The sequence below is a fragment of the Sitodiplosis mosellana genome, unplaced genomic scaffold, assembly GCF_009176505.1.
Source record: "Sitodiplosis mosellana isolate CC-2019 unplaced genomic scaffold, AAFC_SMos_1.0 Smas_scaffold_3, whole genome shotgun sequence".
NCBI lineage: Eukaryota > Metazoa > Arthropoda > Insecta > Diptera > Cecidomyiidae > Sitodiplosis > Sitodiplosis mosellana.
In genome coordinates, this window is record NW_022595246.1 from 4,845,737 (window position 1) to 4,871,708 (window position 25,972).

Here is a 25,972-nt window from a genome sequence, read left to right on the forward strand (position 1 = left end):
CAATCCCAATACATTGGCCCTGTCAATTGCTCTCTCTCTCTCTCTCCCATTCCATTGTGTTTGAACTAGTGCGCAATTGAACGATCACCTGAAATAAAAATCAAAATATCAACGTGAATAATAAATCGTTTTGTTCTTTTTTTTCCGAGCTGAAGCCAAGAAGAATTCAAATCGGAATAAGAAGAACGAGAGAAAATGATAGATTGGCTCAATCGAAATTGAAGCCCATCAATATGCGATTAAACTAGTGCACGCAGTTCCAAAATCAAATATTTAACTTCGAGAGATGAAAAAACACAAATGGTATTTCTCTCATTTCAAAAAAAAAAATGTTCCGAATTCCATGATGACATTGCAATATATCGAAACGTTTATTTTATTGTTTGAAAGGCCGCTTCAAAAAGAGAGGAGAAGAGTTTTTTTTCTGTGTTCGAATGATCAATTCCCAAATCGGAAATCACACAAAAATAAATCACACAAAATTGAGCATGACTCCCATGCGACTAACCAGAGAGATGTAACCATAGGCAACCACATCTTCTGAATTCCAAATGGGAAATCACATGAGAAAACCATCCAAATTAAAGCCATGAAATATAGAATCATAAAATGAGTTGAAGTTTTTTTTATTTCGATTCAGAAATCAGAACGTGAAACGGACAACAGCAACGAAACAGTGTGCGCACACACACACACATTTTGAAAATTTAGCATTTTCAATGAGCACAAACAATGGGGCAATCGTAAATTTATCATACGATACCGTTGCATTTGCATTCACTTTATAACAATTTACATATGCGTTGCGTAACTATTGTGCTTATCTTTGCAAGTAGTTGTACTGTGTGTTGGCCCAAACGAAAAAAAAAATGAAAAAAAGAATTATTCGCCGCCGCGCAAATAAATGTTCTTCTGGTGCACACAATTCGAGCAATCGCTCGCGCGCGCCCTTCCACTTCTTTTTTTCTGCACTCATTCATTCCGTTTGTTTGTTTGTACCCAAAATAAATTGTGCAGACGCGAATAGTGCAAAAACAAATTTATAAATGTTATTTAGATAAATTACAATGAGAGCGCACCGGAATGACTGTGTTTGTGCTTACCAAGTGCAACTTTCGATCCGATTATTCATGCCCATTGGCACTGTGTGTGCAAATAAAAGTGCATTAAAAATTATGGTTTTCTTTGTGGTTCGTGAAATGAACGGCGAAAAATATAACACATAGGCTAGTTCTGGATTTCTCAACCATTTTCTGTTTTCTTCGTTTGTTGTGTATCTACGAGTCATTTTTTTTTGTTTGCGGTCCGTTCTCCCTCGCAGTTTTTTTTTATCTTGCTTTTTCGGTTTGTTAAATTGCAAACTTGCATTGTTCAATCGTTATGTAATGTGTGCACACTGCACAAGCACACACACACATGGTGAAAAATTGTATTTGGCCCGGCACAATACTCATGACTATTAAAGAAAGTTACCGTAGCATTTTAAACGAAATAATGATGTGTGAACCGCATCGCGTCCGAATTGATGCGCGTCCAGGGAAAAGTGCAGCACAACGGTCTCTTTCACACCCATCAGTGAAGCGCGTTTAAGGGCAACGAGCGATGTGGAAATTTTATGAAATAATTCTCTCGTTTTTTTTTTCGATTTGTTCGCAATGAACCAAATTGATGCTAAATGATTCAATGACATTTAGTTTTGTCTGCCTGTCCTGTCGGCATTCAGTTGATTCTATAGAGAAGAAAAAAACATTTTACCAACAAATCGATGGCAACTAACAACAACAAAAATGGAATTTGGTCGACAACCCAAATTCAATATGCATACGTATCTGTAATGACTGAAAAGATAATGCAGTAAAAGCCACACTCAAAGAGCATTAAAATTTGTTCGACAATAAAAAAAACGAAATGGTGCGCATGTTAGCTAGTAGCCGCTGAGTACAATTGCTCTTTCTCGCTCTCTCGCTCTCGCCATTGGCTTTAATATGGGCTCTCCATTGCACAATTTATATAATTGGCATTAATGGTTATTGTTTCGATTTGATATTTGCCTATTGTGTTATTTGATTTCGGCATTCGTGTCTCCCTCTGTGATAATTTGTTTATGGTACACTTTGTAATATATATATATTCTGTCGATGGTTTTTCGGACAATGGGACGATGGGACGATGTCGTGTGCCAACGGCTCAGCTAAACAGAATAGAATGTGTAATTGTTTTTTAACGACGTACATATTGTTTCATATCAATAAAACCATATAAAAAATCATGATTTCTTGTTTCTCCATTGCGTGGGTGTTTTGTCTATACAATGGGATCATATAATATACACATAAATCTGCTTTCACTGGTCACCTCAGGTGTGGTGGTGATACAATTTTATGTGATGAACAATTTCTGCTATCAGTTAGAACTTTAGAACAACAACAACAAGATAATAATGTATGTAAAATGAATCAAATCTCTCGCGCTGCACCAGTTCAGTGTGAGGTCAATGGCGTTTCCCAAGACACAAAATTAGTGTTTATCGATATATATTTTGTTGATGATGCCCATTTTATGTAATATCCTGGCGCTGTATCTCTTCAACGGCATGTAATATTCATGGATCAGACGAAATACATTTTCCTTTTTTCCTTTATTCAATATTCTTGTTCGTATCGAAATCGTGCGCGAGCGCCCTCGCGCGCGGTCAAGAGAAGTACGTGTGTTTAAATCGATTTCACTTTTGTTCGGCTCGAGAGTTTATGGTCAAAAGGTGGTATTTATCAGAATTGGAGCAAAGAATGGAGAGAAAAAAAGGAAACAAGCGAAAGTTAAGCCCTCTCTGGCTGCATCGATTTCAATCCGTTTGCCGTTATCGATCAATATTCGTCTCTCTGCTTTATTTTGTTGTGTTTTTTTTTCTCTCGTTTGGTAATTTTCAGTAGGCTCAATCTTTTAATTTCACATACCGTATGTTGAACCTGATAATGTGGTGATACCAATGGAAAAACCTAAAATCAAATTGCGTTTCTTCTGGCGAACGACGGCGTGAAAGAGCCAACCGAAGAACCAAAATAAAAATCACTTTCGGTTAAATGAGATTTTTATATTCGATTCTAATAAACTACTTTGTTTTACCTGCCGATGAGACCTGGGCCAACGGATAATGTGAGACTGTATTTTGCATTGATAATTACAATGTTTTGGCTGCGAACAAAAATTGTTAATTTAAGCCCTGTTAAGAAGAACGATGAAAAATAATAACTAAAATAAATTAATTTTTTCATCATATTTCTCACGGTGTTCAATAATAATAATAAACAGCCCAACCGAAAGGATGAAAAAGAAATCAAGCTTTCTCACAACATCAAGCAACGATTATTAGTATTTGTCGCTGCCCTATGACGCGCACAGCATACACATCAAAACTCCCCAAAATGAATATTTAAGTTGCTTCATTTAGAATCGAATTCGACTGCGCGCGTTCAGTGATGTGGTAATATATGTATTTTCAGATTTACCTATTCAATCTATATCCATTTGCAGACGCGTTAAATTCGATTCGTTATTATTTATATAAAAGTGGTTTGATTCTAATCAAATTACATTTGGATTTATTCAAGATTGCCACATTTAATGCCAACAACTGTCTTTTTCACTCTCTCTCTCTCTCTCTCTCTCTCTCTCTCTCTCTCTCTCTCTCTCTCTTGCTCCCTCTTACTCCCTCTTACTCCCTCTTGCTGCTTGTCAGTTGTGCGTGTAAATTGTTTGTGTATATTTTTTCCTCTACTACGTAATGTCTAGAGTCGCGACGCGCATATTCTCTGGTGATTGTTATCCATTCGATCGAAATCATCAGTAATGTTTTGAAATCCGTTTTGTGTGTTTTTCTTTTTCTGCTGCTGCTGCTTCGGCTTCCATCACACACATTCACTGACTAAAATCGCTAGTGAAGGGTGCAATCGACCAATAGAGTCACATTTGGCAAAGGAAAATCATGCGCACCACCATAGCTCTCCATTACACAAGCAAAAAAAACAGCGGTTGAAAATAAATGGAGCCGATAAATTGACAAAACAAATAACACCAATGTCGCTGCTTCATCTAGATTGCAAAGATGCAACCCCAGCTATGTCATTCACACACACACACAACACCCGAACCGACACGAACTCACAACGAAGCGATGAGATTTTTGCCGATGGAAAATATCGATTTGTTTTGTCTAAACTCAGGCGAAATGACATGAACGCAGCGAAATGGCACTAAACTGTACGTCACTTGTACAGATGGCAAACGATTTATTTTCCAATATTTTTGAATAGAAATGGATTTTCTGTTCAGAAATGTTTGGGCAAAGAATAGTTTGGCGTCATGCCTTCAAGAAGAGCAACCACGCCTTAAAATCATGAGCCTTTTTGCCACCCTAAAATTCACCTTAAACTCTGTGATTTATGAACCCGTTTCGGTTTTTTTTTCTCGTTGATGAAAGTAAAGCATAATCCTATTTTTAGCCATTCCATGTTCATATTATCACATCGACATAAACAATTTACCTTTCGTGACAAATGCACGGCATTGGCCATAAGAAAGATACTCTCTCTCTCTCTCTCCCTCGATGTGTGTACGTGTGCATTGCATATATCCACAAATAAATAATTTATCAGAAACATTTTTGTTTTCTGTTTCCATTTTTTACTGAGACAATCATAAAACATTCATTTTTATCTTTATGTTACTGATTATCTTCGTGTCATTGTGTCCAATAAAATCGTGTCTGTGTCTATCATAAACCGCTAATTACTTGACCCATTCGATGGTTTTATTTCCATTTTACTTCAGTTTTTTTTCTCTGCCCTAGTGCAAAAGAATACGTTGCACTGAATAAAATGTCATTTTGTATGTATTGTGTCCAATGTACTACGGCTCCTGTTGCTGGTCACTCTCTCTCTGTGTCTGTGTCCATACCAAGCGGCAGCAACTTTGTATGCTTCATTTTTGTTGTATTATATTTTTCGTTAGGAATAATTTATTTTGAGCCGCTACAACATCTCACAGGTCGCTCGTACACATACATACCAAACAACCAGAAACTGTATCACTCGAAATGAATAGCAAACATTTATTTCAATTTTCTCTATTTGTCTCTCGTACTCGGTAATTTTCTATTCGTTTTGCCTTCGCATTGCGTTATTTGCGTGGTTCTCATTTCGTTTCATTCATCGTTGAACCTCTTTTTCCTCTTCTTTTTCCTCTCTCTATGTGCTAGCATTCACGTATATACTGCGTCGTCCATTCGGGTGACGGTGTATGCGTATATTGAGATTGTGTGCATAATTTAAATGACATATTCTTCATTAGAGCGGCGTGTGTAGTGTGAGTACAGTATTCTATTCTGACGGCATTCACCACGGTGAGGCAAGAAGAGTGAGCGAGTGAGCGACAGTGTGGTGCACACGGAGTCGGAATGTAAAATAATGATGATGACGATGGCTGTAAAATCGAATGGTCTTTGCGGTGCGCACTGTGACACGGTGTACACAACATTTTTTTTTTATGATTATTTCGCTTCCAACGAATCGTTTACTTATTATTATTTTTCATGAGTCGTTACACATAAGTAAGCACAAAGACACTCGCACACATGGTGTATATATACACAAACATACAAAAATGTCATAAAACGATACCTTTTATTGAATATATATGACATAAAAAATACTTCACATTCGATAGAAGAAGAAAAATGGGTGATTTTCTATTGCTGTGTGTGTGTGTGTGCATGTCATTTGCTTGGTTGTAGTTCGGCAATGGACGTAAGTTCTCTATATATTTCGCTTTCTATTTGTGTGTCCTCTATAGCAACCGATTGAGGTGTAAACAAAGACATTTTCGAAACACCATTCTTATGTTTTGGCCACTCCAAAAAGAGCGCTCAAGAGGGAGTGAGAGAGAGAGAGAGAGCGAGAGTGAAAGAGACACATAGAAATTAGAAAAACCACAAGGGAATCATTAAAAAAATGGGTCGGCAAATTGATTCTATTCTATGTTTTCTATCCATTTGTTCGTTGCTTTTCGACACAAAGTTTCACGCCGAAATCGCTTTAGTTGCATAATGATTTTATCGAAAGGGATCTTTCAATGTGAATGACAACAGTTTTGATAGCTGTGCATGTCAATGCACATCGACAAGAGGAATTAAAAAAAAATGAACCGAATAAAAAAGGAACTGAAATGGTAACTTTCCCCATAATAAGCACAATTAATTGAATAAAATGCGGAAGATCATCTTTTTATCGCTAAATAAGATCGTCTATCCAATAAAGGCGCATATGGCAGCTGCTCATTAAATGCACCTCAGCTGAACGACATTTTTTTCCATCGATTCGATCCTGTGTGTGTGTGTGTGTATGCGCATTGCACTGTATTAGTGGTCGTTTCTGCAATTTCCACAACAATTAGAAAATCAAACAGCAAACAAACAATCAAATGGATTTGCAATCACGCACCAATAAATCGAATGCACTCTCTCTCTCTCTCTCAATCAAACGATTGTCATCTTCAATAATCGGATTAGTTTATTTTTCAATTTCGAAAAAAATGTGCCAATTTCGGTTTGCATTGCTCATTGTGTCTCGACAGTTTCACAACAAATATCACATTCGATCCATCTTGCACATTTTGATACTTTTGCTTTCGTCTTCTCGTGCATACAATGGGCTGCAAAATCATCTATCTGCCAAAAAAACCCTCAGAAGTGCAGCAAGCAAATAAAAATGTTAACGTTGCACAAGAAAAATGATTTGTCGCATGTGGCGGTGTGTTGTGCATGCAAACGGCTTCCACTCCACTCAAGAATGTTGATGTGTCTACGTTGGAGTGAATCAGCATGCTTCCATTGGATCATTTATTTTTCAAAATGAACACAGCACAACGCAAAAACAAAACAGCTAAAAAGTAATGTACAGTTTCATTCGCGCTCTGTTTGTCGAATGCGAAAAACCTATGGAAACGCATACATCTGCACAGATTCTTTGAATTAGAATTTATGAATGCCCATTTGGTGGACAGTACACCGATATAAACGACTAATATTAACAATAATCATTCATTGTGGCCTTCTGGAAGCAGACACACTCGATTGAGATGTGTTTAAATACAAAACATAAGACTGTGTGTGGGTGTCGCCGCTTCTCTTTTACTTGCCTCTCTTTGCGTTCGCTTCTTCAACCGGCCGAAATCATTTCACATGGAATGGAATTTCGAATGTATATATTCAAGTGATTTGATTCGAAGTAACTATACAATAAAAATGAGAAGAAAATTAAAAGTGATGTGTTTGTAATGTTTAAACAAATGAATTTTGACCAAAAACGACATGTTACGCATATTCGCTTTGGGCGCGTTATTCTCGTCGTTCAACTCGCTCTATGCTCTTCGCGCGGCCGTTTCTTCAACGTGAATAATTTGAAATTAATACATTGTGACCGGGCAAGTGTGGTCGAGAATGAGTCGATAAATGTCCAAAGCACCGAGAAGAAGCACGATATATGTGGATATAACATTCTTGTTTCGTTTTTTTTTTCTCTATAAAATGGGATTGCCTACACGCGTAAAAGTGTAAAAGTAACACTCTAGACTACCGGATAAAATATGCAGAATGACAACAATGTCTAAGAAAATGCGTAGAAAAACTAGCAACGCAATCGGAAAGAAGTGTCCCGGCAATGCCGGTTTAGCTGTTCGTCTCTTTCCCATTTTGTTTTGCATACGATCCGCACTCACGCGCCAATTTATCAACTGTCAAATTACAAATGCAACGCTTGAACTGTCACAGTCAATTAATTTCAAGTCCTGTTCGTTTTCGTACAAATACACACGATCTGCAATATTGATTCGAACAACACAAACAAGTAACATTTCATATGTTCAACGAATTTCGTGTGCAAAGAGGAAGCAAAAAAACATCACATTGCTGCAGCGAAGAAGAGAAATCCTTTGCAAAACTCACAGATCGATTTCATTCATAAAACTTCACTTTTTTCGCTACGTGTAGATTTTCTGCGCACATTCTGCATGGACAATTTATCAGGAACAATTGATTGTTTGTTCAACGTCTCCATTTTTCTGGTGCGCCACAGGTAGAAAAAAACGTTGTTTGGTTTTTTCCTTTGCAAATGCCCATTCGAAGAGATTAATGAAACAAATGACATTATTTTGTGGCCATTGACACCAATCCGGACCAGACGCATCTCAATTTTTAAAACAAACGCATCAATGGATCCTTAAATACGTAATCAATAACTGGCACTCATTAAAAACGACAACACCATTGCGTTGTAAGGCAGTGCAGCTCTTCTTCGTCGTCGTCGTCTTCTTCATTTTTTTTGTCATCATTGTGACTTTTCTGCGCCAATCAAAATCATTTATATTCAACTTCACTTTCATCATTGCATTCCCTGACAATTGATGCATTTTTTCAGGAGAGATAGAGAAAAAGAATTTCTCGGTTCAATTGAGATCATCCATCTATGTCATATGCAGTGACATTCATATTTGGAACTTAATTGATCGAAATGTGTCCAATGATGGAAAGAGAGACAGAATGACACAGAGAAAGAGTAACGATTCCAAAAAAAAACGAAGGGAAATAAACCTCAAACGAATGGACAAGTGTTCGCCGGGATTGTGCTTAGCAGAGTGCGACTGTTGCATTTCTGATGGTTCTTCGTTTTCTCTCTTTCTTTATATTCGAAATGATTTGTTTGTATACAAAAACTTCTGAAAAAAATGCTCCATCAATGACCAAACAACATCTTGACTCGAACTAAGAAAAAGAAAAAATCATGCCCAAAACGAACATACATATCTTAATTTGAACAGAATGAAAGGTGAAAAAAACGATGAAATTCAAAAAGAAAATTTTAAACATTGGAAGCACAACAATAGAATTATTAGACCCATTCAGATTTCAAACACCAATTGAAAATGAACAGAAACACACACACACACACACAGGCATCATCTGAGAAGAATTACGTTTTAATAAGAAGTGAAATTGGCTTTTAAAATGCAATTAATTGCAAGTCATGCTCTTTTATAGTCGGTCAAGATTCTTAACATCGAGGCACACAAGCATGGTATATGTGGAAAAACGGTTAGATTTTTGGCTTTTTTTCTCTTTAACCAAACCGATTCAAGCGATTATTATATGATTAAGATGGTTTTGTTTAGTGCATAAGATTTGAAACCCGCTTGAAAGACGTTTGGCAATTACCCACTCGGTTTTCTTTTCTCTTCCCCTTCCTTTCAACCTACTGTTACAGTCATTGCAAAGTGCAGCCCGACGTGCAGGAACCTCATGCGCCAACTGCAAAACGACCACAACAACCCTTTGGAGACGGAATCAAAGTGGTGAACCAGTATGCAATGCCTGCGGACTATACTATAAACTACACAATGTAAGTACAATTCAAATTTCATTTTTAACCGATACATCTTTGTGCAAATTGATCCCTTTGGTTTTCCGAAACTCATCCATCTCGCCATGCGTATGAAATGAGCAACAACGGCGGAAGAAAAAAAAATAGAAACAAACAAAAATTACACAGACTTTGAGCAGATAAACATCGAAATGAACACATAAATATTTCAACGGCTTTTCACGCGATCGATTTCTAGTAACTTTGCATTTATATTCCATTTCTGAGCAACGACGACGGCGTTCAGTGCAATGCCAAATCCATGTTATATTTTTATATTGTAATTTAATGAAGAATTAAAATAGTGAGCCTTATCTGTTACGCGTTGATCGTCCGTATATAGCCGGCACTTGCCCTTGCAAATTTATCGTGTCGCACATCGTTGCGTAATCGAAAATGCGATGCGAATTAAACCGGCAAACAACATTCCCTTATCTACACCAAAACATACGCTCGGAACATTCATATCGCAAACATTCAGCCGAACTCACTCTATTTAAACACAAATGAACAGAGTGGAGACACGACGAGAGGAGAAGAACAAAAAAAAGAAAGCATAAATTGAATACAATTTAAATTGTGCAAAAACATCACATTTAGGGTGTTCCTTGTGTCGATTCAACTAAGATAAATGTTCAAAGAAGTCGAGCTAATGTGAAACGGAAGCAGTTACATTGTAGCCAAACACTCAATGACCACTTGCGATTGCACCCAGTTTTCGACACGACCGACAAGCCAAACACACAGTGTTTGATATTATTTTGGTGTGCAAGTTAACTTAAATACATTGAATATCCGTTTTCCCTTCATCAAATTCAAATGCAATGGGTTTGTGTGCTCTCTGATGCGTATGCTGATGAAATCATAAACTTATTCGCTACAGCTATCACTGTACGCCATCGTCAGAATCAAAAATGTGATATTCTATCGATACACGCACAATCTTTGCGTCAATATAGCCAAAGAAGGGGGATGCTGACGGCAGAAATAAACAGTAACAACAGGGCTATTTAACCAGTAATTGTGCTGTACAAATACGATGATCTGCAGCCAAATTTAGTATGTCACACTCGACGTGTGTCCCCCTCGTTTATTTTGATTTGCATCCCACGTTCCTCTCGGAATAACGTCATGAATATTCAATCGCCAGATTGAATGTGCAAGGAATAAGCTATGAATTATGATTGGGCAACGCATTTGCAACGACTAAACGGGAAAAGTGTCATGAGAAAACGCGCGCGAGACTTTCGGTCATTTGAACTAAGTCCCGCTTTTCATTCAACTAATTCGCTGAAAATTTATCGTTGATTTTGTTTTTCATCGCGTTTTCACATTTATTTAATTAGAACTGATTTCAGAAGTCGTGAACAAGCGATTAAAAGTCATGTGTGTGTGTGTGTGTGAGAGAGCGGGAATTAAATGCAGAACAACAGCAGCAAATACAGAGAAAAAAAATCGTTTAGTGTATAAATTCAGTGCACAGTTTGCGCAGCAGTTTGTCTTCTCTTCTCGGTTTGTCAGTTCTTAATGAGAATAATAAAAAATGTGCAATCAGCACGCACCTTTGATAGTAATGCAACTCCAACATTTGTCGGCTTCATCTTAACGGGTTTGCACGACAATCAATGGCTCATTGACACGGATTGCATGCTTTGTGCTATGAATGATTTTCTATGAAAATGAACCGAGCTCTACACTCTGGAGCGATCTCTTTAAACCTCATTACAACTTTCTGGTAGTGTGACTTCGGGATTACAACTTAAACCGAGTAAATACTATGAGATCGGATTATTTTAACTAATTCTTAGTTTATTGCTATCAATATCAATTTTTCAAAAGTTTAAATGGAATAAAAAAAAAAACTTTCGCTTGAGTGACAAACAATGTTTGTTTATGAAACACTGCGATGTACGCGGCGACTTTTTCACTTGAACAGAAAGAAGAATGTCCACAAATTCGATGATACACACGACGGTTTTTCTCGTCATTCAAAATGCGATGATGAAAAATGTTGAAATCGAGTCATTCATTTGCGTCGTCATTGGGTCTGGTTTATCTTGATCGGCTTGTGTCCAGGTCGAAAACCATCGGCAACCGAAATTCGCCGAAAATAGAAAGCAAAAATAAAACGCACGCATCGTCGTGCATCGTGACGCGATTGAGTTTTAACGAGAGCGTTAAAGTTGCCGCTTCTCTTTTTCTTTCCAAGTATATTAGCCGCATTCAAATCAACCATAAACAGGCCTAAACGAAAGAAAAAGAGAAGTAAATGTGTTGATATAATGGTTAAAAAAAATTGTGTTTCAAAAAAATAAAATTAATTAAAATTCAGCTAAGGATTTTCGAGAGCATTTTACGCGTGCGACATCACATAACTCATTGAGATTTTTCCGTTCATCAAAGTTTGTGAATGCAACCGAGAGAAACTGTGCAGAAACAGATACACACATCTTATCTTGTCATCAGACGAGATTCAATTCTTTTGATTGTGTTGATTTGTTGTCGGTCGTGTGCGAATACGAGCCGAAAAAATAACACACACACACACACCAACCGCAAAATTGCATACAATTATTTCTTCTCTTTCATCGTACTGAAGATGGCTCTCATGCCAACCGAGAGAGATGGATTCTATGCATGTCAATTTCGTAAACCAAACACACTCAGTCAAAAGGGGAAAAGAAGTGATGAGATTTAACTAATTAGAAGTTTATGCGATGAACCAAACACTGAATGTACCGGTATCAGTTTATCGCCATCGTTTGTACGGTCACGACAATTTTCTAAAGCGTATCAGATCAACAGCATTGATATGGCACAGACTTGGTTGAAACCATTCCACTGAACGACTGAAGAAAATTACTTTCAAACACTTTCAGTTTGCCTTTCGGTCCCAAGAAAAGTACATTTCCATTTTTAATCTGATTCGCAGGAAAATTCAGTTTTGAATATTAAAACACGACAAAATTTGGCTTCCAATTTTTGCAAGTAATGTTAATTAACGTTGAAATACTTTCAATTTCGGTGTGAACTGAATTTTCGTTGCAACTCAAGACGGAGGCGCCTTTCCTGTGAAGTTTGCATTTTAAGTAACAGTTTTGTTTTTTTTTGCTTCGTCGTCAGCTGTTTGTCACATGAAAAACTACTTGAAATCGATACTTCTTTATATTTGCCAGAGATTAGGATCAGGGGCAAACATTTGTTGCAACCATAAATTACATAGAACCAACATGTAATGACATAAAGAGCAAATGTAACCATTTTGATGGTTGTGATTCCTTCCGTTGCTCAAAAAAGCATCGAAACACACAAACAATGGCGAACAATACGAACAATGCAGTCAGCTTCTTAATGCGTTTGTATAATGCCATTGTCGGATAATTGATATTCTTGACAACAGGAGCGTTATTAATAGAACAGCTCGACGAAAAAGTGCACTCAACGGATTTTTTTTCCTCTTCTGAAAGCAAATTACCAAGCATCCAAACCATTTACCTGGATCAATTCAAAATTACATTGACAATATTTCACAACTATTAGCTACTTCCTGTAGACAACAATTGATCCCTGTCTTCGGTTGCATTTGACATTCTATCCCATTTGATCCTGTTTGGACAAAGTTTTAGCCCACATGGATGAATGCTAATTTGCCATAGTTTAAATGTGATACTTTTCGACTTAGACACAATTATGAAATCGATATAGTGCTTTAATTGGACAAATACACCACACTCGCCTAATCCTACCGTAGAATTCTTCTTTAAAACGTACAATTCTCGTTAATTTTGGAGTTCTGTTGAATTTTTTGCCACTGAATTTTAAAAGTTCAAACGATTTTACTGAAACAAAAAAAACAGTTTTCCCAAAAAATACTTCCAATTCATTTCCATGTTCAAATTCGCTGCGTCAACGACACTCCAATCACTGATCGAAGTGTAGTGCCCAAAAAGAGATATACACACACACGAAGTGTAACCAAATGGGCACCTTTAAAAAGAAATTGAAACCTCCGCATAGTTTGAAGCGCAGAGATTCCGAAATTTCTTGGAAATCGTTTCAATCATCTCTCTCTCTCTCGCTCGCTCGCTCATTTCAGAGTTGAAAAAATCTACTCACGTTTGCTCGTGTGCCTTGCAACGTGCATTTGGAAACAGATATATATATATATATGTATATATCCACAGCATACAAACAGCAAAATCCGTTGTTTTAAGGCCAGCATTTTTCCATCGATTCCAAGTATAGAAGTGCACTGGGCCCACAACATCGATAAAACCACAAACGGAATAAAAAAAAAACAATAAGGAGCAAACAGCCGATAAACAGAAATAAAATGAAAACTGCATAATCATGGTCATGCTTCATGCATATGCAGAGAAAATAGATACAAATTCGTCGTAAATATGTGTGTGTGCTGCATGCACTTTGGCTGGGCACATTGCCTTTCTTCGGAGTGTGTTCTTTTATTTCCAGTCGTGGTTCAAACTCTTTCAGGCCTCTGATCGACCAACAATCAGCCATGATTGTTTGAGTCGATTTGGAAAGTAATCGTCAACGATTGGTGTTTTGTTGAATTCGATTCCATCATTTAATTCTTAAAATGCGTGAAATGACCGTCGAACCAGCGTATAGGCATTCGCTACACCTTTTTTCCACTCATTATCGGCTTTGTTCTTCATTGGTAGTTGCTTTGGTCTTCAAATTAGTGTGTAACGTTCCGAAATTCGGCATAAACAAATTTGTTTGAATTTAGCCCCAAGTTAGTTAAGTGGCTCAATTGTTTTTCTTCCATGTTTGAAATGAGTCCAAAGAAAGTTGAACAATGAAGAGCAAATACTTTTTCTTCGCGTTTCGATTTATGACAGTTTATTTACAATTTGCGATTGAGATATCGCGCTCAATCGATGAGAACAATTTGGATGCCGCTATTTAATTGTCACTAGAAATCATCGTGCATTGTTACCCGTCTAGCGAACCGAACAAGAAAAAAAATCTCTTCTTCGAATGAATTGAGCAAGTAACACATGTTTCGTTATGCGATTAAAATCTCAATCGCAGATTTTTTTTCTGTTCTTCTGCCGTTGCCGTTGCTGTGTCTTTGTTTTGTTTTGTGTTTTCAACGCGCTGAGAACTCACTGCCTAATAAATGCTTATTTCTGTAAATGTTTCACCAAATCTAATCTTCAATACGTTGAACTTGGGAGACAGACAGAGAGTGCGAACTGCACAACCACACAGTAATCTCTGATTAAAATCTCTCACTTCAATTTATTTGCTGCGGGTTTTTGTACTCTCTCTCTCTCTCTCTCTCTCTCTTCTCTCTCTTCTCTTGCTAGAGCATTTCGCTTCAGTCAACGCGAGATCATTGTTGGGAATTGAGAATCCATTTATTGCCTTTTACGATGAATTTGCAAAAAAAATGGCTCAAATTAAATATAGTGATGCGTGCGGCGGTGAAACAACGCAAAACGCTCGATTTAGTCGAAAATTATACATTCAGCTGATATGGCATCATATTGAGTGTCAGTTCATTTGAGCTGAAAGTTATTGGAATTTTTCACATTTTCTTCTTCTTCTCCTCTAAAGCTGTGGCATTGGAATTGGGTTTACGCAGCTCATGGCAAGCGCCAGTTGAACGAAACGATACATTTCCTTCGGTTAATTTGTCGACAATATGATTGCTTTCTTTGTGAAATCAAAACCACATGTCAGAATTTCAATCTGTAACTTGAGCTACGATGAGTAGTTCCACATTTAAATGAAGAAGAAGGAAAAAAAACAAAACCACTTTGTTTCTTTTCGCAAAGTGAGCCTAATAAATAATTCTTTTGCATATCAAATCATTTGCCGCCCGCCTCATTCTGCGCTCACGCGCGTTCGCTACAATCAAAGCGCAAAATGCCGTTTGTACGCGCACTGCATATCATTCAGTGTGGCTAAAACAAAGGCCAGAGCAACGACAGCAGAACCAACAGCCACGAATAGCGAAGAGCAACAAAAAAAAATAAAATGAAACAAACCAAAGTAAATGACAGGAGAAGAGACGAACAGCGACAAACTACACATTTCTAAACCATTTAATAAACGAAATGTTAAATGATCTCTATCTTGGGATATTTTATGAAAAATGACCTTTTTTGTAAGCCCAATTCAGTCTCGTTGTGCATACATAAACATTGTTCATGCTTTATCGTGCCGTAGACTAAAAGCTAACAATAAAAAAAGTACATCGAATCATACACACTCAGACACAAAATGGAAGTGAGCAAGAGAGCGACACATACAGAAGAGAGAGAGAGAGAGAGAGAGAGAGAGAGAGAGTGAGACAGAAGTGACGATGTGACGAGCCGACGGTAACATACACACAGTTAATACACGTGATTCGTATGAATTCCTCGTTTTTATTTGCGTGTGCTCTTTTTTTCCTTCCTTTGAATTCGGCGTTTCATGAATGTGCGCTGTAATGTTATGAAGATAAGATTACAATAAATGTTTTCCACTGTTGTCACTCAATCGTGTGGAACAAAGCACACGCCAACGAAATAAATAATCATGAAAAAAAAAGAATGCAATGGAGTCTGAATGGAACGGCATAACACTAAAAATGAAACTGAAGAAGATGGAAATGATATGCTCTGCATTAAAAGTTTATGTGTTTTTCGCTACTTTCGAATCACACACGGATTAATTATGATTCTTGACCTTGCACATGATCTAACGCATCATCGAAACAAACAAACAACCGGTGTACTGATTTGTTATGTCTTTTTCTCTCTCTTTTGTTCTTATAGGTAAATCGACCACTGACCATGAAAAAGGAAGGAATCCAAACGCGAAATCGCAAACTATCATCGAAATCAAAGAAAAAGAAGGGAATGGCTGGTGGATGTTTGCCAATGGGTGGCCATTTGGGAATGAGCGATTTGATGAAGCCTTTAGACCCATCGAAAGCATTTTCCGGCGGCTTCCCCGGCTCAATGGGTAAGGATTGATTATATAATTTCAACGTAGACTAGTTTTCTTTAGGTTATAGACTAGGCTTATTTTTTCGTTTGAAAGTAATTTTCGTTTCTCTAATCAGTTGAAAACAAAGTCAAAGAAATACAATGTCATTACAATTTCAAATTACTTGAAAAACTCATTTTAATTTATTGTTTCTTTTCTTGTTTTTTTTTTTGTGGCAATGATTGAAATAGGTCAACATAGCCATCTATCTGGATCGTTGCATCCAGCACATGCGCATATGCACGGCGGTTGGTATGCCAGCGGAATGGGAGCACTTGGCGCTTCTAGCGGCTTACAAAGTGGTTTTTCATCAGGTGGACTTGGTGGTGGTGTAGTGCCTCATTCGCAATCGTATCATCTAATGGTAAGTAAATCGTTGAATTGCTTGTAATTGCTTTCCCATTAAAAACGCATTCTTGGAATGGAACATTTCTGGTTCCAATTTTCGTTTTTTAAACTTTTAAACAGCACTTATTCTGAATGTTCGCCTGTTTTGTTTTCGGTTCGTTTCTTGAAATAGGGTGCGACATGGGGACGTGACTACGCGTGATGGAACAACTATGAGGCGGAAAATTTCTAAACTACATGAAGATTGAATTGAGAGATCATCTGTCAAATGTGTACAAAATAAAATGGAAAACAAGAAAGAGAAAAAAGAAAATTTAAAGACTTCAAAACATGATTCAACTGTGAAAATTGTGGAATTTGACATTTTTTCGCTATATTCGACGGCAACAACTTTTCATTTTCACATACATCGATCCAGACTACAAATGACTACCAAACAAATTGGACACGAGCGATTTGAAGGTGAAGTAAGTACATTACACATACTGACAACAAAATCCAACGCACAACACATTTGAATTGATTCACGGCCAAGAAATCATTTTTTGATTCAAAAAATAAACGCATTTACTTTGTAACGGATTTGGTCATTCATTTCGGAAGCGAATAACAAACAAAAAACAGTAAACAAAGTCGATTAAAAGAGACGTTAAATTGCTCAATAATTCCTTCTTCGTTTTTCGTTTTAATTTGATGTGCAATCTTATCGTTTTTTCTATTGTGTAAAGCATTACTTTTAGAATTGTCAATCAGATACAATCGTTTTGATCATTCGAACGTACTGATGATACAAAATATTTATGATAAGTTTTGCTGAATTGATTTTTCGGTAGAGTTCAGGCAAGAAATCGGGCCCATCAGTTGCCATATATATAAAACAAAAGAAGAGAAAAAAAACACACGTCCAACGTTTCGTGCGACTTTCGTGCGCAAATCAATGCATTGAAAGTGGCAAAAAAAACAATAAAAAGATTGTGAACCATTTTTTTTTTACAAAAAAATCGAAAATGAAACATTTTAAATGGAAAAATCTGGGCAAAATGCACCATCCAAAAAGCTCATAGCTAGACGTTCACCACCCAAATTCACAATACAAGTAGCGAGAAAATGCGTGGTGGTGAGCATTTTTAGCCCATGATTTAGGTCATAATTGTATAAAAAAAAACAACCTTTTATATTTTTTAGCGTAAATTGTAAGGATATTCATAGATACGTAGTTCATAGACTGTAAGCAAAACATGGAGTGGCAAAGCAAAGAGAAAAGCAAACAAGAAGAAAAAACAAAACGTGTACATAATACATAAAACAATCTAGAAGTTTTATCGGCTTGAATGTCAAATGGCAGAAAGATACATGAACTTTTCGAGAAGAAGAAAAATTGCGCTAATTATAAGACGAGATCTTCAAAATAACAAAGCATTTTTTTCTGTTTGTTTATTTCGTTCAATCTAAAACAAATTAATCTGTAGATAAGAAATGAGAGAAAAAAAAAAGTTTAAAATAAACGTCTTTAGTGGTCAATAAACGTCATGTAAATTAATCTAAACATATATTCAAAATGATTTCAACAATTTCACATAGATTTTAGACAAAAACACACACACACACAAACAAACACATTCAAGCAGATGATGCGATCGATGATTAATCGCTGTTTAAATGCGTTAATTAAGGAGAATATTAAGAGAAAATTAATGAACGAGACAGAAAGAAAAAATCAGCATTAGTTTATAAAACCTTATCTAAAGAAATTTTAGTGAGCAAATTAAGATGTCTAAATGTTTTCACAAGAATAAAATAATAAATTACAACAAAAATATACAAAAAAAAACAAACTTTCATTTTGTCTGTGGTTTGTTTGATTTGTCGTACATGTTCTCGCATTCGCGCACAATCCCCTTCCTCCTCCTCCCAATTCTAACCTCCCCCCTATTAACTATTGAGCGATTATTTAATTGTGTATATTTTAAATGAATCATATAAACGACGAAGTATTATTAATGCTATACTATATGATGAGCTAACATTTGGAGCTGTTTTGATGTGTAAAACAATGTGCTTCTGGATAGCTACAAAATTAGAATCACTGTAAAAACAAATTACGCTAAAAAAAGCACATCAGAAAACCCAGATATTGAATGTTTTACTCTAGTAACAAAATAATAGCAATTATATGTACTGTATAGTGAGTAACAATTCTTGGATATGATGATGACAGACAAATTGTATCGAAACCTTAAGACACAATTGAACAATTTAAAATATGAAATATAAATTAATTATAATAAATAATTCAATTCAATTTGTGTTTTCTTTCATTTGTTTGCTGCGTTCATTTCAGATCGAAAAGAGTGACTTTGGTTTCAGATTGGTGAGGCTGTCTCATTGAAAGTTCTGATAAAAGTTAACTTTTGGTGAATCTTCGATTCTTCAACTTTTCAGCATGATTCAGTTCATCTACGTGGGCTTTTAACTTTTAGTTCCCCATTTCTTGTCACACAAAGGTAAGAAAGTATCCAAAAAGTAAAGAGCAGAAGTCTATCTTTCAGGGTGAAGTCTCCTTGAGCTGAAGATATGTTTAAACTTATCAATTTGTATTCAAAATCTTTTCAATAACACGATTCAAAATGCCATAAAAATTACCAAAAGCCAACACGTTTCCCTATCTTTGACTCTTCTGCATTTTTTTGTCTTTCATGACCGATGGAAATTTTTCCTTTACAAATCTAAAAACTCGCAGGAGTTTCACTCTGGATTTCACTATGAGCTGCTCAGATTACATTCAGCAGGAGTCGAATAATTCCGATTTGCTTAATCAAGTGGAAAAAGCCATAGTGGACAAAGGGTTCCGGCACTGAGCGGACATACCAATGAAAATCAACCAGCAACAATACATATTTAGAACTCATGAGCTGATATATAAAAGGTTAAAATTCAATTTACAATAAATTTAACGTTTTTCCCCACCAACAAATTCCGGTGTACTCTTCTGGAAGAGAATTTTCTACGGAGAAAAAAATTGGCAGTTGTCCCTCAGTCATTCGCTTAACGGGTAGATTACGTTCGATGGATTTTTATTATGATTGCGAATGTGTATAAGAAGATTTGTTTTGATTTATTCTCTGCCACATTGACCATTTGACTGTGTGACGTTGGTCATAGGAGAACCCTTTTTTTTCTTGTATATCGTAGCATTGATGTGTGAAAGTTGATTCTGAAGAATCATATTCACCGATAAGTCTTTAATCAACCCTCTCAAATTCACTTTATTATATAGAAAAATTGACAAAAATCACTTCATGAGATAAATTTGGTCGCACAAATGTGCGGTAGCCACTGAATCACACTCTGCAAACGCAAATCCCAATCGTAATCGACCAAATGAATTGTTATCGATTATTATATTCGAAAAACAATTTAAAGTTAATGACATGAGAAATTTTCCATCAAAGCAAATAATCGAATCGTGGGTGTGTGTGTGCGTGCAGCGCATGAGATAAAGACCATGCATCAATCGCTTCGAATTGAAATTGACAATTTTATGCCGAACATTTTGAATAAAAACAAGTTGTGCCAACATACTACCCTTGTTGTGCTATTATGAAATTATTTCGCTTTAGAAGAATAAATCGCAAGGTCATTTTACAGTGTGCACAAGTGAATGATCCCCAATTTTTATATGATATTTTGTATTTTATGGTCTTTGTTGCTTCGTTTAGTACGAATTGATTCTTTATGTTGTTGAAGAGACATATCATTGGATAAAAATCGAAAATAAATGGGATGCCTTTAATTAGATCTTCATAATATCCAACCAGATTTCATATTCAGAGAGAGTCTCTCTGCTCAGTTCGGAAGTGAAGTTTTAGTTCAATTTAAACATTTGCATGTGTTATCCACGAAAAAATTATCCACTGAAGTTGAACAATTAAAAATTATATGAACAAAACAGAACTTAATTTGTTAAAGTGTTATTTCTGACATTTAGCGGCAAAAAGTTTCCCATATGAAACCGACAGCATTCACGATCAAAACCGCTATATGAAAAGAATTCGTTAAAACACTAGTGAAAAACGTGCATTTATTCTTTTTTCACTACAATCATTTATTTAAATTGAAGGCTCAAGCACAGACAAATAAATTAAAGACTCAAAATGGAAATGAAGTGCAGTGCCAGGTTTTACGTCAATCAAACGTTCAAATCACCTGTTTAATAATAAAACTTCACTCACAAAAATGAAAAATGGTTTAATTTAAAGTGCAATTTGCACGTGGTTTTTTAATGAAGCGATCGTGTGGTGTTATTATAGTGAAAATGAAGAAGAACATTGATCGTCTTCGATGACACAACAATGTTGCATGCTGGTCGGGGCTGCAAATTGGCACATTTTCGTGCGAAATCAAAGAGGTCACACACACACACACACATGATGTGTACACAGAACTATGCAAATTGGAAGTGAAACTATTTAATTCACGTCTTTTATGTCTTAATTACATGTTACAATGCTATGCAATTGAATAAGAATGGTGTTTTTTTCCATTTCTTCATATGAGTCAAATAAAGCAGCGAATGCGGAACACCAAAAGGAAATAAAAATAATAAATGATTAAATGCACATAATATTGGAAAAGGAAGTATAGTATATCGGGTGAGTGAAGACGATAAGAATAAGAAGATGAAAAAAAGCACACACACGCTTTGAACAACAAAAGAAACAGATATACACACACAATGAACGTGCGATGCAGCACCTGCAACTCAAGTCATTAAGTGCATTTGGAATGATCGTTCTTTTGCTCGCGCACGCGTTTTTCTCTCTGTCTTCGGTTGGAGTGTGTACGCACGAGATAATTATGTATTTATGTAATTGTGGCGATTCTGTTTTAGACGGGAGCCTCTTCTTCACCGCCTTAGTAAATGTTTAACGGATTTTAGAGACCATCCATTCAACCTTTCAATAAATGCAGCCTAACCTATTCCCTATAATTTTTCAGCATTACGTCGTCACTATTCAGCCAGTTTTCGTTGTTCATTCCATTCGGTGGATTTTGCTCGATTCAATCGGAGAACATTTTTGATCGGGGAAGAAACGTGTGTTGTTTTCAACATAATATGTCAAAAGAACACCGATCGCCACGTATACTTGCTGAAAATCGAAACCCTTATTTAGCACACAATAATTATAGACACGAAATGATGATCGTCTTCTTTTGTTTTCAATTTATCACTGGAGTGCGGTGAATCCAAATGGAAATCATTAAATTGGGTCATCAAAAAAAAAATTATTTTCAACATTTCAAACCGAAATTATTTCAATGCCCAATCGCTTCTGATAATATGCCATGACATGGCATTGCCATGTGTTTCTCTGTTCAAAATTTCAACGTCTTTGCTTATTCAATTTCAACTTCGTTTCTGCAAATGGATCGGAATGAAATGTCACTCCAGAGACACGAACAAGCGATTAGATTAAGAAAATAATCATGAATTTATCCTTTGAGGTTTTGAACAAACCCATCGCTTAGAAACCGTTTTAGATTCCAACAGAATAGAAATAGCAAACTTTCTTGGTTCTCATCGAAATTCGACAATCATTGAGGGTTCGCCTCGAAAGTTTGAATTTTAAACCCGCCTTGACCTGCTTAATAAGCAGTCTTATAAACGGCTATTCCCCATTGTAAATCTAATTAAAAAAAAAAATTTGATGGTATTTGAATATCTCTGTCAAAAAACGAGATTTGGATGACATTTGATATTTCTGGTTTAAGTGAACAATTTATTTTCATAGATTCCGAATCGGCCGTAAATTTGTGTTCTTATTTGCTTGTTTTCCTGTTCTCATCAAGATTGTTGCTGCTCATTTTATTTTCAGCGAGACTCAGTAATGATTTCAATGAAAATTAGTTTTTGATATTTGAATTGTGACTTTTATTTGTGGTCATAAACCAAATAGTGTTTTATGCTGGCGCTCACTTAGACGACAACCACAACATTTTCAATAAAGTAATTCTTTTTCGCTTCTGTTTTCGGTTTTCTTCTGCATTCGGTGTCTGGAGACAATGAGCGTTGCACTTGGTGCTGTTTGCTCGCGAGTTCGGAGCCAAGCACTTGGTTCGAATTCTGTGTCAATTTGCATGCATACAACGCACGATTTATTGCCAATTCGTATTGATTGGATTTACTTGACAATTTTGATTGTTTTAGTAGCCAATTGCGGTAATAATTCGCTCTGACTCCGCAATCAATATCCACATGGTGAATGTGCAATTGTGCATTCTGTTTTTTCTCGTTTTTTGTCGTTGAGCCAATAACAATTGAAAATTCAAAAAGTTTAATAAGAAATGGCTGCGCCGAGGATTTATTTTTTTCTGTTCGTCTCTTTCGTTGAAATTTTGATCAACGACCACCCTGAAATCGGTAGCACAGAGTTTGTGTATGCAGCACACAATTCGAAACAATAAATATATTTCGAATTCCATTTAAACTGCAATAATGTCATGTAAACAATGGCAGTGCATTGAAAAAGAGCTAATTAAAAATCTAACAGCGTCGCGTCATGGGCTACCGTTTGTTTGCAACGGCAACGGGCAGAAAAAAATGCATTTCCACGTCACACCGAGTGTCGGCAAAAATGAAAAAAAATGCGTGTGCAAGTGCACGATTTTATTATTCAAAGTCTGTATTGTAGGCGGCAGGATTGTCTGTCTGAATCTGTGTACGCCTATCCAGCAGTTAAAATCAATTATTCAATCACCCCTTAAAATAAAATGCATTTATTCTTGCATCGAATATCTAATGGATTGGGAAAATTTTGGAAAAGATTCGATTTTTGGATTATTTTTGAATGTTTCGATTGAGAATTTTAATTTCACGTCGAAAAAGGAGGATTATTCCGAACTAAATCTGTCATTCCAAGAGAGATTTACACAAACAAATCAAGGAGATTTACTCAGTGAATAAATGTAGAAAAGTTGAACTCGCACAAGCCAATTATTTATTTAAGTTGAAAACGGTGGCTTGAGAATTAAACTCATAAATAAGTAAACCGAATGGAAATAAACTGAAGACCACACTGCAGTTTAATTAGACACGCTCAAAAGCGATGCAAGACAACAACAAAAAAATAATATAAAAAAGAACCGTCCTACAAGCGGTTGTCACTGTATTGCTTCGTATGTCTGCAGCAGTGCAGACTCTGCATATTAAGATTCACGCACAAAGGAACATTTCAAAAAGTGCCGTTCAAAAGAGCCGTCTGATGTTTTTATTTCTCGGTAAATTGTGTGCAAGTACGGCTTGATCGTTTTCGCTATGCCTTTCCATGCCTCTTTTATGTTACGCGCAAGAAAAGTGATCTTTCAATTGATTCAATTCCATTCATAAATAGCCATTCGATACAAATTTTGCTTTCGTTTATAGAAATAAAGTATCAATGAATGTATAAAAGAAATGAATAAAAAACACAAGGACGATATTTGTTGGAAACTTTATAAGTTTATTAAGAAAAAGTTTTATTTCGGTGTAATGAATATTCGATTTGATTTTTTATTACAGCATTTTTGACATTCTCAGTTACAAGGCAGGGTGTGTATCTGTTGATCTTAGTTGACGGGCGATGATTCATAGTGAATCAGTTCCAGTCATCGTTGGCCTCATCCGAATTCGGTTCGACGGACTCTGGTGGCGATTGATTGTTAATGTGTTGCAGGAACGATTTTAGTAGAAACTTATTGAGTTTGTCGGTTTGATCAGTTTCTCGTGGTGGTTTGTCATTTTCCGTCTCCGCTGGTTGTACATCGGATTCGACTGATGATGCATTTTGCGATAGATTCTCTGATTGATCCTCGTATATTCCTGGCATGATGCACAAACTGGAACGTAGCCCACTTATCGGAATTAACTTATGGTCAAAACAATCAGAATAATACTGCCTTTTCTAAAAAAAATCAAACAAACTGTTGAAATTTATTACTTGGCGACTCTAATTTACTGCGTTGACTGACTAATAAACATTAATATTTGTTCAAATGTCAAAATGATTGGAATGTCATTTTGATTTCTTTTGAAAGCTTTCGCTCCACTTGAAAGTTTCAAAACGTTCATGACTCGTTATTTTGACCTGGAATCTGTGAGGAAAACTATTTGAAAAACAATAAATAGAAAATTACTGAAGAAAATTTACAAAAAAGCATTTAAAAGGTGTAGATTTTAATAATTTACAATGAAAAAATTGAATTTTCATTTTGAAGTCATTTAAAAAAGCCAACACGAGCAATATCAAGCAACGGAAAGTATTGTGAATGGTGCACAGCACACAACACACAGCATGCAACGTTGTAATAATTCACAATGGTATTCAATGGATTCAAATGAATGGAAATAAACGTTCATTTGCACATAGCTGCTTCTTCAAAGCCCAAATTTTGTTCATCAAAATGCAAAATTAACATAATAAATGATTTTATTTATAAAATTCTTGGCAAAATTTAATTCTTTGTGAAACTTTTGAATTGGATATTCATTGTTCTTACCTCGGTTAAAAACCACAAAATGTCTCCCAGAAAAATGACAATAATTCCCTACATGTAACTCTTGTGATGGGTTTGAATAATGTTGCCCACTATAATTGCAATAAAATACCAACTTTAAATGATGTGTGACAAAATTAAGAATAAGGTTTTATCAAAAGCGAAGCCGCCATTTAATCACCAAGTTTAAAGATCCCATTCATAAAATTGTGGCTGAATTATTCATTCATTTATTCAGAACACGTTCGTGGGCAATATTTTCAGCAGACAATTCAAGTTCAAAGCAGACATAAAACCAACAAACCTGTACCATGAAATTAAAAAAAAAAAAACAAAAGAAACAAATGTGTTTAATATGAAACGTCGTTTTGCAATTCCACGAAAAACTGAGTAAGTTGTGACAAGTTGTGAAATAATCAAATAAAACGTTATAAATCCAAGCAGACAAACATTGTTGATGATTAAAAGAATAGCTTCGGAGAAATGCTCAAGAATGAGTTGGTTTTTATGAATGAAATTCAAATGCAATTCCTAGAACTTTGTAAGTGCTCAAGAGTTTTACTCTTTTTACACATTTTGATCTAAAGAGAGGCAGAGATAAACAAGAGAAAGAGAAAAAA

The 25,972-nt window shown here is 36.0% G+C and overlaps 2 protein-coding genes across 7 annotated transcripts in view; both read left to right on the forward strand.

Moving 5' to 3' along the window:
• Nucleotides 1-18,651, forward strand: part of LOC129565746 (GATA-binding factor C-like) — a 78,497-nt gene extending 59,846 nt beyond the window's left edge. For 5 of the 6 annotated variants that reach the window (XM_055440946.1, XM_055440948.1, XM_055440947.1 and 2 more), the window contains exons 6-9: nt 9,302-9,446; nt 16,259-16,448; nt 16,664-16,836; nt 16,993-18,651. In XM_055440946.1, the coding sequence (XP_055296921.1) occupies nt 9,302-9,446; nt 16,259-16,448; nt 16,664-16,836; nt 16,993-17,022 (538 nt within the window). In that variant the 3' untranslated portion in view covers nt 17,023-18,651. The remainder of the gene's footprint in view (nt 1-9,301; nt 9,447-16,258; nt 16,449-16,663; nt 16,837-16,992) is intronic. The other variant, XM_055440951.1, reaches the window with a different exon arrangement.
• Nucleotides 1-25,972, forward strand: part of LOC129565750 (transmembrane protein 192-like) — a 147,365-nt gene that overhangs the window by 84,053 nt on the left and 37,340 nt on the right. The gene's annotated exons all lie outside the window — the stretch shown is intronic.